The 18,193-nt window shown below is 40.8% G+C and overlaps 1 protein-coding gene and 1 non-coding gene across 2 annotated transcripts in view; one reads left to right on the forward strand and one right to left on the reverse strand.

The window, feature by feature from the left end:
* Positions 1-11,862: 11,862 nt before the first annotated feature.
* DCAF13 (DDB1 and CUL4 associated factor 13) overlaps positions 11,863-18,193 on the reverse strand; it is a 28,631-nt gene continuing 22,300 nt past the window's right edge. Inside the window, exons 9-11 of the mRNA XM_040261958.1 lie at positions 14,436-14,571; positions 13,017-13,180; positions 11,863-12,048 (exon numbers count right to left, since the gene is read on the reverse strand). Of these exons, the coding sequence (XP_040117892.1) occupies positions 11,961-12,048; positions 13,017-13,180; positions 14,436-14,571 (388 nt within the window). The 3' untranslated portion in view covers positions 11,863-11,960. The remainder of the gene's footprint in view (positions 12,049-13,016; positions 13,181-14,435; positions 14,572-18,193) is intronic.
* On the forward strand, positions 14,130-14,202 carry TRNAA-UGC. The gene has a single exon. It is a non-coding gene; the product is annotated as a tRNA-Ala (tRNA).

The following is an 18,193-nucleotide window of genomic DNA, read 5'->3' on the forward strand; positions in this document are numbered from 1 at the left end:
TTATTTAACTTCTATGCAGAGTACATCATGAGAAACGCTGGGCTGGAAGAAGCACAAGCTGGAATCAAGATTGCCAGGAGAAATATCAGTAACCTCAGATATGCAGATGACACCACCCTTATGGCAGAAAATGAAGAGGAACTAAAAAGCCTCTTGATGAAAGTGAAAGGAGAGTGAAGAAGTTGGCTTAAAGCTCAACATTCAGAAAACGAAGATCATGGCATCTGGTCCCATCACTTCATGGGAAATAGATGGGGAAACAGTGTCAGACTTATTTTCTGGGGGCTCCAAAATCACTGCAGATGGTGACTGCAGCCATGAAATTAAAAGATGCTTACTTCTTGGAAGGAAAGTTATGGCCAACCTAGATAGCATATTCAAAAGCAGAGATATTACTTTGCCAACAAAGGTCCATCTAGTCAAGGCTATGGTTTTTCCAGTGGTCATGTATGGATGTGAGAGTTAGACTGTGAAGAAAGCTGAGCGCCGAAGAATTGATGCTTTTGAAGTGTGGTGTTGGAGAAGACTCTTGAGAGTCCCTTGGACTGCAAGGAGATCCAACCAGTCCATTCTAAAGGAGATCAGTCCTGGGTGTTCATTGGAAGGACTGATGCTAAAGCTGAAACTCCAGTACTTTGGCCACCTCATGTGAAGAGTTGACTCATTGGAAAAGACTTTGATGCTGGGAGGGATTGGGGGCAGGAAGAGAAGGGGATGACCGAGGATGAGATGGCTGGATGGCATCACCGACTCGATGGACGTGAGTTTGGGTGAACTCTGGGAGTTGGTGATGGACAGGGAGGCCTGGCATTCTCCAGTTCATGGGGTTGCAAAGAGTGGGACACGACTGAGCAACTGAACTGAAGTGAAGTTTCAGTGCCAGAGGAATAAGACTCAAATTTTCTCCCTTCCTAGGTACTTGCAATATATGTACCAAGTATAATATATGTATAATATTTATAATAACTTTATACTGCTTTAAAAAATGCTTCTCCTGTTCATTCATTTTATCAACATCTCTGACTTTGAGAACTCTATCATCATACTTGACAATAAGCTCTGTGATCATTCACGCTCCATTATTCCTCTTTACACTCCCCCAGAGTGAAAATGAGAGAGAATGATGGCAAATATGGAAACCCAAAAGTGCTCAAATGGCTTGTGGATAGGACAGAAACTTGCACTAGCAGTTTTCCACGATTGAAGAGCCTTGCACATCCCTTTCAAAAGGAAAAAAAAATCTGTAGTCTTCTTTTATGTTTTGTAAAATTTAAGAAAAAATATATTGTGGTTAAAAAGAAATCAAACAGAAGGGAAAACTAGGGCTTTGTTTCTTAACTATGTCACCTAGTATAGACACCCTCATCCCCTTTCCCTTAAGAATCATGACGCTGGTGGTTTAGTTGCTAAGTCATGGACTGTAGCCTGCCAGGCTCCTCTGTCCATGGGATTTTCTAGGTAAGAATCCTGAAGTGGGTTGCCATTTCCTTCTCCAGTAGGAATCATGGTTGGGTTCTGTTTCATTTATAGTGATTACTGTCCTTCCAAGAGTAGTGATTACTCTTCCCCAGAACAATGACATCAGAAAGGTACTTTCTAAACATCTATTTGGGCTAACTTGAAATATTTGACTGCATTTTTATACATGGATATATTTTCAATTATTTGAATCAATTATTTCATTCAAATCAAGGTGTGATATGGGTGAAAAAATAGCTTGAATATATTTTTAAATGAATTTAACCAGTTATAATGCATAGTTGTGGAGAAGGGAATGGCTACCCACTCCAGGATTCTTGCCTGGAGAATTCCATGGATGGAGGAGCCACACGGCTACAGTTTATGGGGTCAAGAAGAGTCAGACACACCTGAGTGACCAACACTGCCACAATGCACAGTTAGTTCAGTGGCTTGAATTTAACCAACTTTTTGTTTTAGCAAATACATTTTTTGATACTAAAACCATCCAAAAATTGAGCCATATGTTTTTTATTCATGCTTGTGGACAATATTTTTTAACATTTTAGGACAAAATATATTTTAAGGCAGCATTCTTCTTAAATAGGGACATTCTGTATTCCCAGGCTTATGGAGAACAAAGGCATTAAGGAAAGAGTTAAGTCATGAAAATATATAACTAAAATCATCAGCAAATATTCTACCAGGAACACAAATCTGGGTTTATGTCATGTCCACAGCACTTACTGAGCACCCACTATGTGCCAAGTGCTAAGTGTTGAGCTTGGCTCCTTTCTCTACAGTCATTTCCAATCCCGTAACAGTTAATATCACTTAAGGTCAATATTAAATTAATATCACTCAAGTGAATACCACTTAAGACCAATATTTAAATAGCATTTAGTAAATGAATTGCACTTTTACTTAATTTCAGGATGAGTAAAAATATTAAATATGCACTTAGCAATGATCTGATATCTCCTACATAGCAATACAAGTTGATAGTAAATCATGACAACAAAAATGAAAGTAGGTGGCTGTGGCAGCCATGGAAATGTACAACTCAGATTCCCTTCAAGAGAATTGGCAGTGGGGAGCATAGTTTTCTAAGAACCCCAGCTGCAACCCCCCTGGATCCACCACCAGGCTTCTGTCAAGCTATACTTTCCTGAGCTGTTTCAGTGACTGAGTATAGCAGGGGTCTTAGCCTGTCCTCTCTGACTCAGGGCTTCTCTGAAGACAACTTTGGCTGAAGGACTCTCCTCTGGCTTGGCTAAAGCCTTCCTAAAGCTGCCTTGCAGTCCGAGGCTCTTCCTACCCAGACCCTCTTTCCGTCTCCTGTCCCATGTGTCAAGTCTTCCATACAGGTAGAAGGCTCTCACTGCCTATTGCTCCTTCGCCTTCACACCCAGTTCCCTCCCATAGATCTCTTGCTTGTTTAACCTTGATTGGCACCTGTTTCTCAGAGAACTTGAACAGAACCAGGTGATACTGGGAGGCATTCAAGAAAACACATAGGCAATAAGGAGGAGTTTGGAAGTAGGCTCGCTGCCTGGCTGATAAAAACTATCCTGAACATTTCAGTGGTGATGTCCTAGAAAAATATCCTGATAGAAGAAACTACCATTGCAAGTGTGATGAGTCAAGCCATCTGAAAGATATGAGGGGCACAAAGTCTGTAAGAATAGCAGAGTCACCAGTTATTACATTGTATTGGTGCCCTGCAGGGCAATAATGAGGACCATCGACAATTATATGTAAATAAGAGAGCCAGAGACCCAAGTCTTTGCTAGCTTCCAAAGAGGCCCTCAGCTTCTGCAGTGAAAGTGTAGACAAGCAGAGAAGCAGACAAAGGATTTGATAATGAGAGTTGTAGAGCCCCTGGGACATTTAAATGCTCCACCAATGTACGTCTGTTATGCTGAGGACAAGACTCAAGTAGGGGAAAAAAAAAAACCAAACAGGACCTTGAAATATGGAGTGCTCTAATGATGTCCTAAGGATTTGGGCACTGCAAACCTCCCTGATGCTTTTGAACTGTGGTGTTGGAGAAGACTCTTGAGAGTCCTTTGGACTGCAAGGAGATCCAACCAGTCAACTCTAAAGGAAATCAACTCTTGAATATTCATTGGAAGAACTGATGCTGAAGCTGAAACTCCAATACTTTGGTCACCTGATGCAAAGAACTAACTTATTGTAAAAGACCCTGATGCTGGGAAAGATTGAAGGCAGGAGGAGAAGGGGACAACAAAGGATGAGATGGTTGGATGGCATCACCAACTCAATGGACATGAGTTTGAGCAAGCTCTGTGAGTTGGTGAAGGATGGGGAAGCCTGGCGTGCTGCAGTGAATGGGGTCGCAAAGAGTTGGACATGGCTGAGCGACTGAACTGAACCTCCTTGAATCCCTAGAGGCTGGAGTGGTGGTCCACTCTAGCAGGAGCTAGCACTTCCTCATATGGGAAGATACTGCACAAGCTTCTCCCCTGCCATGCAGCAGGTATGGAGATCTATCCATCTACACTGCGTGCTACCAGCCCAATAACTAGAGTTAAATTCCAGCATTTCTTTTCTGGGGATTCCACGCCAAAGGAGCTGTGAGAATTACCTAGTGTACACTGGCAGGAGCAAGGCAAGTGCTGCTGGGATTGGATTCTGAGGATGCTTGATTGAGGGGACAGGAACATAACTCTGAAAAAGGAATACTGCATTTAACTGAGGGATTTAGCAAGGATGCAAGAGATGGAGCCAACAGGTGTGACTCTTAGAAGCCTAGAGAAAGTAATCACCGATGTTGAGCAAAGTGGAAACACTTGTGTTGGTAGCCTAGAAAGGAAAAAACAAAGAAATGAAGGAACATCCATGCTGGATGGATATGTTAGGCTAAAAGATGACCTGATGTACCACGGGAAAGCCTAGAAGACACACCATTCACCAAGGTCAACAGGAATGTGCTGGTGAGAGGAGTACTAACATCACCGAAATGCTCAATGCTATTTCTCCTCTTCAGGCCAGAACTGGACTCGTTACAATCTTTGGTGTTGGAACTTCCTTGGTGGTCCAGTGGTTAAGAACCTGCCTGCCAATGCAGGGGACACAGGTTCAGTCCCTAGTCCTGGAAGATTTCACTTGCCGTGGTAGAAACAGCCTGTGAGCCACAACTACTGACCTTGTACTCTAGAGCCCATGAGCCGCAACCACTGAGCTCATGCCCCACAACAAGAGCAGCCACCGCAGTGAGAAGCCCAAATACCGCAACTAGAGAGTAGGCCCTACTAGCCACAGCTAGAGGAAGTCCATGAGGAGCAATGAAGACCCAGTGCAGCCAAACTAAATAACGAAATAAAATTTAAAAGTCTGTGGTATCCAAACCCTTGCCCTCAAATATTTACCAATAATGGAGGTCAGGGGGTGGTGCTTCACCATTAGAAGCCAGGCGGCTATACTGATCAGCAAGGCTGAGGGACAGGCAAAGAGCTTTAATCTGCAGGGAACTGTGAAAACAAAGCATGCTGTTCTTTAGGCAAAACAGATGAGCATCCAGTGTGAGGGTACTCCTTGACATCCACAACCAGAAAAGGGCAAGACTGGAGGAGCAGGGTGGAGTAAGGGCCCAGGAAGAGTCACAATAAGAAGTGCAAGCTCTTGCTGCTGCTAATTTTCCTATCTGGAATCAGAGACTGGAGAGGTGGCTGAGTCCCTCAGAGGAAGGACCTTGCAAAACCACTGCAAGTATGTGCAACAATGGTTCCTCCAAAGGACTTCTGACCATTTATTCAGGGAACTGTGAGAAAGGGGGAATACCAAGATATTGCAAGGACTATGGGAACCAGAGTTTGATTCTCAAAGACCTAGAGTCATCATGACCCTGTTAGCATGGCAGCTCATGAGGGCCACTTAATAAATGGAGATCTATCTAAAATCTGGGTAAGTTATAAGTCTGGGTATAAGTTATAGACTGGGTAAGTTTTAAGTCCATGGACTTACCCAGTTGTCATTTCCTCAGTTCTGAAATGCATAAATGGGAATGATATAGCTGGAGTAAGCACCATATTGAATCTTGTCCTATAGGTAAGAGCTATGACAGTAAGGAAAAACAAGTAAAAACTTCTTTAATTCCACCCCATCCTTCCAACCAAGGTAAATCTTGTTGTTGTTCAGTTGCTCAGCCCTGTCTGACTCTTTGCAACCCCATGGACTGCAGAATGCCAGGCTTCCCTGTCCTTCACCATCTTCCAGAATCCACTCAAACCCATGTCTATTGAGTTGGTGATGACATCCAACCATTTTGTCCTGTCACACCTTCTCCTCCTGCCTTCAATCTTTCCCAGCATCACGGTCTTTTTTAATGGGTCAGCCCTTCACATCAGGTGACCAAAGTATTAGAGCTTCAGTGTCAGTCCTTCCAATGAATATTCAGGGTTGATTTCCTTTAGGATTGACTGGTTTGATCCCCTTGCTGTCCAAAGGACCTTCAAGAGTCTTCTCCAGCACCACAATTTGAAGGCATCAATTCTTTGGTGCTCAGCCCTTTTTTATTGTCCAGCTCTCACATCTGTACTTGACTACTGGAAAAATCTAGCAAATAAAAAATATTGCACAGGGAGTGGGTAAGATAGAGAAGATTAGTGTCATCGTTAAGGACCTAAAAGATGGAGGTGGGAAGGAGAGGAGCAGTTGTGGTGTCTTTCCTGTATCTGTATGTCAGTCTGACCTTTGCACAAACCAGATGGATTCTGTAGAACAACTGTAATGTCAATGCAAGCAGTCGAAAGCAGCAGCCCCAATCACAATTGGTGTGATAGACATAGTATTGTTGCTAAGAGCAGATATATTGCTAAGCCTCAGGTACATGGTATGTGGTTATTGATCAGGCAGATGCATTTCAGTTTGAAAAGGACCAGCAACAGTTCATATTCACATGGAATGAATAATATTCGTTTACTTTTGTCCATGAACTGTTAACTCTTCTGAATTCTCTCATAGTCCAAAGAGATCTGGACTGACAGGACATCCCATAGAACAATACATGTACCCACTACATTGATGACATTCTGATACTGGACAGGATGAGCCAGAGATGACTAGTACACTGGAAGCTTTGGTAAGACACCTGTAGTCAAGAGGGTGAAAACTTAATCCTTTGAAAGTTCAGCAATGTGCCATATAAGTTAAGTGACTTTTTAGAGGTCTAGTGATCAGGGGCCTGCCATGGTATCTCTTCCAAACTATTTCAATGGAAGGAAGCACTGTGCCTGGTGGGCCTCTTTGAGTAGTGCAGGCAACGTATTCCACATCTAAGAATATTTATGCTCTGGCTCATATGTTGGTAACATAGAAGGCTACCAGCTTTGCGAGGGACCCAGAGCAGGATATAGTACCATAGTTGGCTGTGGTGCAAGCGGCCCTGAAACCTCGGGCCACAAGATCCAGCAGACCTAGAAGCATCAGAGGCGGGAAAAGATGTAGTGTGGAGTTGATGGCGAGCCTCGGTGGCAGAATCACAATACTCTAGGATTCCAGAGCAAAGCCGTGCCATCTGCAGCACAGTAAGCCTTTTCTAACATGTTGCTGAGCTCTGGTAGACACAGCATGCTTAACCATGAGCACCAAGTAACCGTGTCATCCAGAACTGCCCGTTGAGTTCAGTTCTTGAGACCCACCAAGATATATAAAGTTGTAGCAGGACCAGAGGGTACAAATAAGATGTACAAGCAGGAAGCACAGACCTACACATCACCAGTCACAGTTGCATTAATGCTATTTTTCACATTTTATCTACAGCCATAGGGGGAGGTGGGGTACAAACAGCTGAAGGAGAACAATGTCTAGTACTAACGGATTGGCTTGGCTTAAAATGTGGATACAAAACCCAAGTGTACTGTAGCTGCACTTGTTATTCAGTCTCCAAGTCATGTCCAGTTCTTTGCAACCCCATGGACTGCAGCACGCCAGACTTCCCGGTCCCTGACTATCTCCCAGAGTTTGCTCAAACTCATGTCCACTGAGTCAGTCATGCCCTCCAACCATCTTATCCTCTGCCGCCCGCTTCTCCTCCTGCCTTCAATCTTTCCCAGCCTCAGAGTCTTTTCCAATGAGTTGGCTCTTCGCATGAGGTGGCTGAAGTATTGGAGCTTCAGCATCAGTCCTAATGAATATTCAGAGTTGATTTCCTTTATGATTGACTGGTTTGATTTCCTCGCTGTCCAAGGGATTCTCAAGAGTCTTCTCCAGCACCACAGTTTGAAAGCATCAATTCTTTGGCGCTTGGCCTTCGTTATGGTCTACCTTTCACATCTGTACATGACTACTGGAAAAACCGGAGCTTTGACTATATGGATCTTTGTTGGTGAAGGTGGCTGCATTAGAGACATATAAAGGGGTGGGCCTTGAAAGAGAGTACTGAGGGAAAAGTCTTCCCAATGGGCAGATCTAGGAGCAAGCACCTGGTTGTAGTTTTATGTAGAAGTGGACTCAGGGGAGATTCCTGGGCAGTGATCTACAGCTGGCCCTTTGGTGAAGGTGTAGAAGAGTAACAGCTTGAAGATCAGAGACATGGTTTGGGGTATAAGTATGTGGATGGATGAGGATGTGGGCATAAAGAATAAATATGTTTGTATAACCTGTTAATGTCCACAAGAAAGCATCCACCATAGAGGCGGCACAAAACAACCAAGTAGATAAAATGATTCCATCACTCGACAATGGCCAGCCTAGAAAAGGCACAATGGGCATGTGGATGGAATGGCCTGTGGCAAAGACAGAGGCTATGAATGAGCCCAACAGATAAACTCCCCCTTAGCAAAGCTGATCTAGCTACTGTGTTTCTATCCAATCTGTCAGCAACAGAGATGCGATGCCACCAATATGGCACTATTCCTTTAGGAGAACAGGCCACTTGATGTCAACTTTACTACACTGGATCCTTTTGATTCTAGGGACATCTGTTTTGATATCCCCAGATACCAGAGCTACATGTCTCAGCCAGCACCTCTATTTGGATATTCATAGAATGCCTAATTCTCAGGCATCAATCCCACCCCAATACAATTTTTCTTAAATTTTAATTATTTTTGGCTGCGCTGTCTTTGTTGCTGCACAAGGGCTTTTCTCTAGTTGCTGAGTGAGGGCTACGCTCTAGCTGTGGTGTGGGGGATTCTTACTGCGGTGGCTTCTCTTGTGGTGGTGCACAGGCTCTCCAGGGTGTGCAGGCTTCAGGAGTTGCAGCAGACAGGCTCAGCAGTTGCAGCTTGTGGGCTCTACAACACAGGCTCAGTAGGTGTGGCGCACAGGCTTAGTTGCCTCGTGGCATGTGGGACCTTCCTAGACCAGGGATTGCACCCATATCCTCTGCATTGAGAGGTGGATTCTTAACCACTGGACCACCAGAGAAGTCCCCCACCCACCAACAGTTTTTATCAGGGGATCTATTTCAGTAAAGAAGTTAGAGTGGGTCCAACCACAGTACCCATTGATCATATCACATAGTTCAGTTCAGTTCAGTTCAGTCGCTCAGTCATGTCCGACTCTTTGCAACCCCATGAATCACAGCACGCCAGGCCTCCCTGTTCATCACCAACTCCCGGAGTTCACTCAGACTCATGTCCATCGAGTCAGTGATGCCATCCAGCCATCTCATCCTCGGTCGTCCCTTTCTCCTCCTGCCCGCAATGCCTCCCAGCATCACAGTCTTTTCCAATGAGTCAACTCTTTGCATGAGGTGGCCAAAGGACTGGAGTTTCAGCTTTAGCATCATTCCTTCCAAAGAAATCCCAGGGTTGATCTCCTTCAGAATGGACTGGTTAGATCTCCTTGCAGTCCAAGGGACTCTCAAGAGTCTTCTCCAACACCACAGTTCAAAAGCATCAATTTTTCGGTGCTTAGCCTTCTTCACAGTCCAACTCTCACATCCATACATGACCACAGGAAAAACCATAGCCTTGACTAGACGGACCTTAGTTGGCAAAGTAATATCTCTGCTTTTGAATATACTATCTAGGTTGGTCATAACTTTTCTTCCAAAGAGTAAGTGTCTTTTAATTTCATGGCTGCAGTCACCATCTGCAGTGATTTTGGAGCCCCAAAAAATAAAGTCTGACACTGTTTCCACTGTTTCCCCATCATATCACATAAAGGCAATCCAGAAATATGCCATCTCACAGATCACTGGAGTGGCCTACTAAAAAGACACAATGTTAGCACCAGCTCAGAGGCAACATGCTGAAAGGACAGGGTACCATCCTTCAGGATGCAGTATATGCATTAACTCACAAGATGAGAGGATACATGTGATGGCTCCAATTACCATCACTTCCAGTGACTCACTGGAGGACACTAGTTACCATTCCTAAAACTGGGCTCTTCAGGGTCAGAAGGACTGGTCACCAATAGGGGGCACACTCTTATTAGGGTACACAGCAAAAGTCCTACTGAATTACATGCCATTGTCACCAAAGTACTTTGTACTTCTGTCCAGGGACCAACAAGCTAGAAAAGCAGTCATCCTCCTGGCAGAGGTCACTGGCTTTGATCAGCAGGAGGTGGTGGTGGGGGTGGAGAATGGGAGAACTTGTGCAGAACAAGGTGACCCATTTCGTGCCTATGGGTATTCCCTGCTCCACTGCAACTGTAAACAGATATGTGTAACAACCCCAGCCTGATAAGGGTACAATCAACAAAGGTTGGACCCCTCAGGAATGAAGGTTTGGGTCACAAGATTAGGTAGGTCACCGAAATCTGCTAAGTAATACCTGTGGATGAGAAATATTTAAAATAGATGACGGAAGACAAGGTGAATACCAGTCACTGCTCTTCAGTGACAGGGAATACTGATTTGATCCTATTCAGTTCCTCATTGTCTACATGGAAGTCATGGGGTTGCTCCCCAATCCTGCAAGAAGTGGGTCTGTGTGGTGCAAGAGGCACAGCTACAGAAATGTCGTTTGCAATTCCTTTGAGAGAACTGGCTGCAGGAAGCACAGCTGATTGAGTCCCAGCTGAGGGGTCCTCGCTGCCACCCCTCTGGACTCACCACTGCATTTGCTGCAAGGCCAGGCTCCCCTGGGGCTGCTCCCTGCCACTGGCCAAGCCCAGAGAGGGCAGCAGCGCTGAACCAGTCTCGCACAACATGGGGCTCCTCTGACAAGCAATTTGTGCTCCAGAACACCCCAACAACCTGGTCCAACCTTTCTAGTCTGAGGCTCCACGTCAGGGAAGGGTCCTCCGGCCTTCCTGCTCTCCTGCCCCAGAGGTCAAGCCTACGGTACAGACGGAAGGCTCGACCTGCCTCCTCCTGGTCCTCTTTATGCTTCAAAGACAGTCCTTTCCAGGAAATCTCTCACAAGTCTCCCGTAGGCTCCTGCTTCTTGATGGATTCAAATCGACACCGAAGCTCATGTTTATGGATCAATATATTGTCTTTGAAACCACACCCAAACTAACAGCAGTGTAAGATGTACAAGAGAACTTGGTTCACCTTATAAATCAAGCATTTTGAGTCCTACAATAGCTCCAAAGGATTAAAAGGTAGGTGGTTTATGTCTTTATCACCTTTGAGAAAAACATGATGAAATATTTAAAATATCCAAGAAAGCATAAAAAATAATAGAATGTACACACAGCTGAAGAAAGAAACCTTATCAAGAGTTAAAATCTCCCATGTATCCCACTCTGATTGAATCCTGCTCTCACTTTCCAGATTTTGATATTTATCATTGCTGCTGTATTTTAAATATTTTTACTACAAGTATTCTTAACATATTTTTTCTTTTGGATTTTTAATCTCTTTTAAACATAATTTCCTAAAAATTAGTTTTGTATGTATTTATAATACTAAGCTGATGATGGGTTTAAAAAAAACCCCAATCTATGTCACACAGAGCTGTTTATGATTACTGAGATTAAAAATAAATGATTTAGCAGAAATGGAACAAAGTCATAATGCTGAGAAAAAGATATTTTATAATCTTGTCTGTAAGTTATTATTTATAAAAGTTATATAAATATAGGCTAATCATCTATACAGTCTCAAAAAGCCCAATATAAACAAAACACAGAAAATAAGTTCACTTGAGAAAAGTTCAGACAAAATTTTTCTATGTGTCATATGGAATCCTAGGAAGAATCATTGCAATAATTATCCAAAGTAACATTAAAGGTAACAAGAGATGTTTGGTCTTAGATGTAAATTCAAATGTAGAGTATCTAAAATAACAGGTCAAAGTGAAAGTGTATCTGTAATGTCTAACAGCAAAAAATAAGTTAGTTTGTAAATTCTGTATTCTTCATTGAAGAAAGATCAAGAAAAACATGTTGGATAGTCTTATCAACCAGGTCACCTTTAAAGATAAGTTTTCAAGACAGCAAAAATGTGCAACAATTAAGCTCTACACATATAACTAAAACATTTGTTGTTATAAGAGGGGCAGTACTTTTATTTATAGAGTTCACAAATCAACATGTAACAAATAATTATACATTAGTATTGGTAAGAATACCAAATATTATTTCACAACTGCCACTATGTGTTTCTTCTTCTCTGACACCATCTGCACAGATCCAGGCTTGCTATGTTTGATACGATTCAGTTCCCTAGAAATTAAACAAAATACACAAATTTTAAGTTTATGAGAAGTCACCTTAACCAAAGAAAACTTTCTCAGAAAAATTACAAGGCATTTTCTTTAACCAGAAACTACCCATTGAAAAAAAGTTTTCACAAGAGTAGGTAAGTAGCACCTCTGGAGAAGGGAATGGCTACCCACTCCAGTATTCTGGCCTGGAGAATTCCATGGACTGTTTGGTCCATGGGGTTGCAAAGAGTCAGACACAACTGAGCAATTTTCACTTAGAAATCAACTTTTGTTAACTTATTGGCTTCTTCTCTTACTACATCAGTGTCCTTTACTAAGTTTAAAAACCTGCTGCGAGTTATTAAAACGTTTAAAACTGACTCAACTCCAACATCTATCCAACATAACAACAATTTGCATTGGCTAATTAAAAAAAAAAAACTCTTAGAATTTCTATAATATATTACATGAATTCAAGGGTTGCAAAGAGAAGAATATTCTACAGGGGAAATGATGGTGATGGTGGAAATTTTGCTTCAGAGCCAAAATGCTAGATTCCAAATGTTATCATGAAGCAAGCATATTAGATAAATTCTTATCTAACAAATATTCTTGCCCGTCTTTAAGCTAGAAAATACACATTACCTCTTAATTCCAGCTATATCGGAAATCTTTTACACTCTCTATTTACAATAGTTTATTTAGTATGAGTAGAGCCTTTTCTAATTTTGATATGTATGTCTTTGACATTGTTTACCCTTTAAACATATTCCCAAAGACAGGTAATGAAAATTCTTACCATGTTAGATAATCAGAGCTTCCCCTTGTATCAGGAAAAAGCCCAGAGGAGTATTCAAAACCACCTCTGATGTACAACAACACATAAACTATTCCTTTGACGGGCACATTTTTTGTTTGGTTTCGATGGGATGTGAGGGGACAGTTAGAAAACGGTACTAAGAGAGATACAAATGCTCCAAAACATACTTTCGTCGGCGAGCTTCTTTCATGATGCGCTGTTCCTGAATCTGGCTGTAGATGGATTTTGGCAGATGTCGGTGACGAGAGATACGTTTTATATGAGGATGATGTTGAAATTTCTCCTTTAACTTCTGGTTATAATCTGTGGCTGCTTTTTCTCGTGATGTAAGCTGAAAAAAAATACATTGTGATATTTCCACGAATGATGTGTTCTTTTTGCTTCAGTACAACAGAGTTAGGAAGAAACGTTTCCCCAAAAAACTATCAACATTTATTACATGCAACCAAAACTACTAATGTAACTGTACAGTTACATTAAACCCATTACAAGGTTATGTTATTGATACCACCTCTGCTATTTCCTTTTAGTCAGGGTGCCGGATGCCACCAGGTGCAAAAGAGCAGTGCCTAGGGGGTTAGGTTCTGTGGACCAGAGTTGGTCCACGTAACACAGAAAAAGCGCTTAATGAATCACTCAAAAATTTTTTCTGTAAAAATTACTGAAACATAAACAAAAGTGATGACATAATAACCAGCCTTTGTCTAATTATTGTTAAGGATGACATGATTTAGAGGAATATTTAATGATGAACATAAACCTAAGCATAGTGTAGTACTTTAATAATCATTAAACCTAAAATAAATTTATCTTTAATTACTTATTTTCATATCTTACTTTTCCTTCCAGGGCTAAGCAGAAAATAAACCACACTCAATCTTTCCTTATTAAACTTACTATTTGCTTCAGATATAAACACCCTGTATCTTTCTTATAGAAACATGAGACATTTAGAAAAAAATTAAGAACAGAAATCAACCATAACTCACAACCCAGAGGCTGCTAGTCAACAGTAATATGTTATATTTTCATCAAATCTTTTTTAAGTCTGAAGCTGTGTATTAAGTGTTTCACTGTGTCTTTGATATTAAAATATTAATACCCCACAGAGACTTGCAGCCTTTGATTTGCCTGATTACTATTCCTTTAACAGAATACGCATTCCAAGTTCTAAGCCTCTAGTCCCTACATCTTCTCTCCCTACCTCAAGGAAAATACAAAGAAACAAGAAGGCTCAAATGTGATCAAACGTTTGAATTAGCAAAGGCCTCTGGGGGAGTTCCCTGGTGGTCCAGGGGTTAGGACGCAGCATTTGCACTGCTGAGGGTCCAGGTTCAACCCCTGGTCGGAGAACTAAGAGCCCACAAGTCATGCAGTGTGGCCAACAGCAAAAACAAAAACAAAGAACTCTGAAGGTGCCTTTGACATGAAAAAAGCAAACCTCGATACAACCTTGTCTGTTTCGTAGCTAGCTTATTTCCTTTTATCACAACTAAAGCACTTGAAATAAATTCTTTATAATATAATGATATTCAATAACACTAGAAACAAGTTGCATGATAATGAAAGAAAATAGGATCTCTTACCACACCCAACTTTTCAGAAGCATTAGCTTTCCATAGACGAATGTTCATTTCATCAGATCCAGACATAATGTACTTGCTGTCAGCAGTCCATTTTACACAGATAACATGCTGCATTCTCTTTGTGTGATAGACTTCCCTACAGAAGAGGAACTAAGTTAAAACATTTAGGAATCTGGTACAGATTTTCTTTAACCAACTACCTATCAAGTATCAGGGTAACATTTTTTGAGTCCTGAAAGAGTATAAAAGAGAAATTAAAATACACTTAAATGTATTTTTATTGAACCATACATACTGCTAAGATTCTATGCTAAGTGCTGCGGAACTTATAAAAAAGTCCTGCCCCCAGACAAGTTATAATCCAGTAAGAAAAAAATAAGTATAAACAAACGAAGCAAAACTAGATATCCAGAAAAGATCACAAAATAACTGTGGGCATATAACACAAATAAAATACACTGAAGCTGGAGTAACAATAAGATCAACCACCACACTTCTTTGGGTTTCATTTCACTGGAAAAGAAAACTCAACAGAATTCAAAGAACACATCCTGATATGCTGATCCTAATGTCTGGTTTCTGTTTTGGTCAAATTGTTGAAAAAGTTTAATTAATTAAAGTGACAGTGGATGACTTACATATGTGAAAAGAAAGAGAGGACTACAGAAGTGATGAGTTAAGGTAAGGAACATTTAGTAAATGGTGATGTCAATATCATACCTATTTGGAAAGGTGTGAAACATGCTAAGTGAATTCACAGAAGATACTATATTAGGAAGTGTTAAGCAGAGCATTAAAAAGCAAGTAAAAGACAAGGTCAGAAAAAATTAAAACATGAGACTCCTGGAAAAGTAAAACTTCCTTATCTGGATTAAGTGATTCAAAATCCACGCTACAAAGGAAATATGCTCGCCAGTTCCACACAGTAAAAGAAAACTCACATAGGATGATGAAATCAATAGATTTTGTTATCTATAAAAACATTTCTGAAGTACACTCAGAAAAGTAGTCTATTACGCTATTTCTAACAGATACATTTTGAGCTCTTGAATGAACATAAACTATATGACACAATTCTAAAAGAGAGGATGGTTAGAACGAACATATGTTAAAAGAAAAAGTAGATCAGATAGACTGCTTTTTCTTCTCTCAATGCTCTGCTTCTACAAGACTCAATTCTTACAACCTCTACCTATTTAAGATCCCCATTTCCCCACAGCAATATACTGAATTTAAATATCAGGAAATTCAATTAGGCTTTGGTAACCACTAAAAATAACCTGCATACATTACATCAGTTCATATATTGACATTAGAACAGACAAATCCAGTGGACAGTTACTTGGCCAACTAAGAATCCTCCTTAATGGTAAACTACAGAGTTTTAACTTCTAGATATGTTTATGAGTGTACGCAGAACAGATACATAAAGTTCATTATAATTTATACTATTTGTGGAGATAAATAATTTAAAAACTTAAATTCTTTACATACATAGTCAAGCTAAAAGAATTGTTCCATGTGAATGTAACTGAATTTACTTGTTTGCTAAGTAAATACTGAATGAAATCCATAGAAGTTACCTTCAAATATTGATTTAACTGTAGTTTTTGAAAACCTACTCAAATTTTATTTTTTTAAAAAAAGATTTCTTTATTTTTTGGCTGTGGTGAAAATTTACTTTAAAAATATATTTTAGTGACTAGTTCTTTGAAAGGAAAATATTTTTTAAAATACAGATCATTCAAAGCACTGCCTGTATTATTTGATGTTCTTGTAATGATAGGCACCTAGAGCAGACCATGGAAACAAACCAGAAGCAGCTTTCCAGCAGATGACAGTAACAGTGAGAGAGAGTATTGTTTATAACTAAACCCAACAGGAAGTAACATGTATTAAATTGTGATTACAAAGTCTTCAAAAAACATCAGGAGACAATTTCTAGAAATGGGATACTCACTTCATACAATTTTGGAATAATCTGAGCTTTTAACTAGACTTGCATTTAATTGCCCATGCTGGTTTTAGAATAATCAGTTTGAACTCAGCTATGGGGCTCTTGGCATCACGGGTGATAAACTTCCCATTTCTTGTACTCCACCTTTGATCCTTAGGTCTGCTTATGCATCATATTAGAACTGTTCTACTTAATACCTCTGGAGGTCCTGGTGTGAAGACATGATGGAGGGCCACACTCTCGATTCTTTTTCCAGAGAGGTGAGAACAATAGAAACTATCAGCCTTGCCTTGGGCCTAACTGAACAATTACCAACAAACCATTCATGACAAGAACATCAAGTTAGATTCAACAGTCACATAAGAACCAACCCCAGAGTCCAAAAGAGAAAATGACAAAATGAAGATCAAAGTCACCAGAACATCCGCTCAGTATACTTTTGATTCAAATACCTTTTTAATCATACACATGATGATAATGATGACAGTTATCTGCTAGCAATTCATGATGATATGAAAAAGTTTAGGAATTAATATGGCTTCCTCAAGTCAGAGAAGAGAAAGGTAACTATCATACAAAAAAACACCAAAGAGTTAGACAAGCAGATTGGCTATGACCAAAAATCGTGTGGAGCTGTGTGACCCTGAAGAGGCTCTGTGGGCAAGATCTCTTGGTTGTGAACACAAGGGTGAGGCAAATGAGGTGCCTACAGTGTAAACTCTAAGGAGGCTGTCACTTTCAGGGTGATGCAGATACAGGCTAGGCACCTGCAAGACTCCTGAGTCAGGAGGATGTGCCTGTGAAAACAAACATCACTTGCTCAGGAAGATCAGACCCTTTCAACTGTAGAAGCTAGGTTAGTTATCATTAAGAGTAATGATCAAAATTCTCATCACTGCACTTAAATGGTGAAATTTCTCCATCTAGTTACAACACCAAACTGAATGCCCTTTCTCTAGTTTTAAGTGAAGGAAGGGTCCCATAAAGACTGCTAATCAGTCTTTATAAAGCTGGGGAAACTGTTTCACCAGCTCCACACTGCTGTTCTCTAGCACAGATCATCACCTTCCAGCCTCAGTATACAGGTCCTCTGGTCTTTCTTTTCCCTGATTCTGCTTAGTTTTCTCCTTTCCTTTTCTACGGCTTCCAATCATTCTGTTATCTTTCACCATGTGCATTTTCTCCAACACTGAAGCGAGACAAGGTCACCCACGCAAGTGTACATATAAATGTGTGTACATACACAGCTTGCGTATGTTGGGTGGCTGCTCTCCCAAACTTGCTTCCCTGGTGGCTCAGCAGTAAAGAGTTCACCTGTAATGCAAGAGACGCAGGAGATGTGGGTTTGATTCCTGGGTTGGGAAGATTCCCTGGAGAAGGAAGTGGCAACCCACTCCAGTATTCTTGCCTGGGAAATTCCATGGACAGAAGAGCCTGGCGGGCTACAGTCCATGGGGTTGCAAAATAGATGGACATATGTGTATATATGACATATATATGTCATATATCATGACATATGTGTGTATATATGTATATATAGTATTTTAGAGAGAATATATGCTCTTTTTAAATTCTAATGTTTCTACTTTTACTGTATCAAAATGGAGGTGGTTATATCAAGAGTGAGTGACACCACCATAATCCTTTATCATTTTTATGGGAAGATCTCTTCTAGTTTACTTGGATTTGCCTTGAATATGCATAAAATGCTCTTAAATCACAGCATACTAATATAGGGGGCTGTATTTCACAGGAGTTAATTTTTAAAGTCAGCAAAACTCAAATGCAGTCAACAAGTATT

Source organism: Oryx dammah, unplaced genomic scaffold (genome assembly GCF_014754425.2).
Source record: "Oryx dammah isolate SB20612 unplaced genomic scaffold, SCBI_Odam_1.1 HiC_scaffold_19, whole genome shotgun sequence".
Taxonomy (NCBI): Eukaryota; Metazoa; Chordata; class Mammalia; order Artiodactyla; family Bovidae; genus Oryx; species Oryx dammah.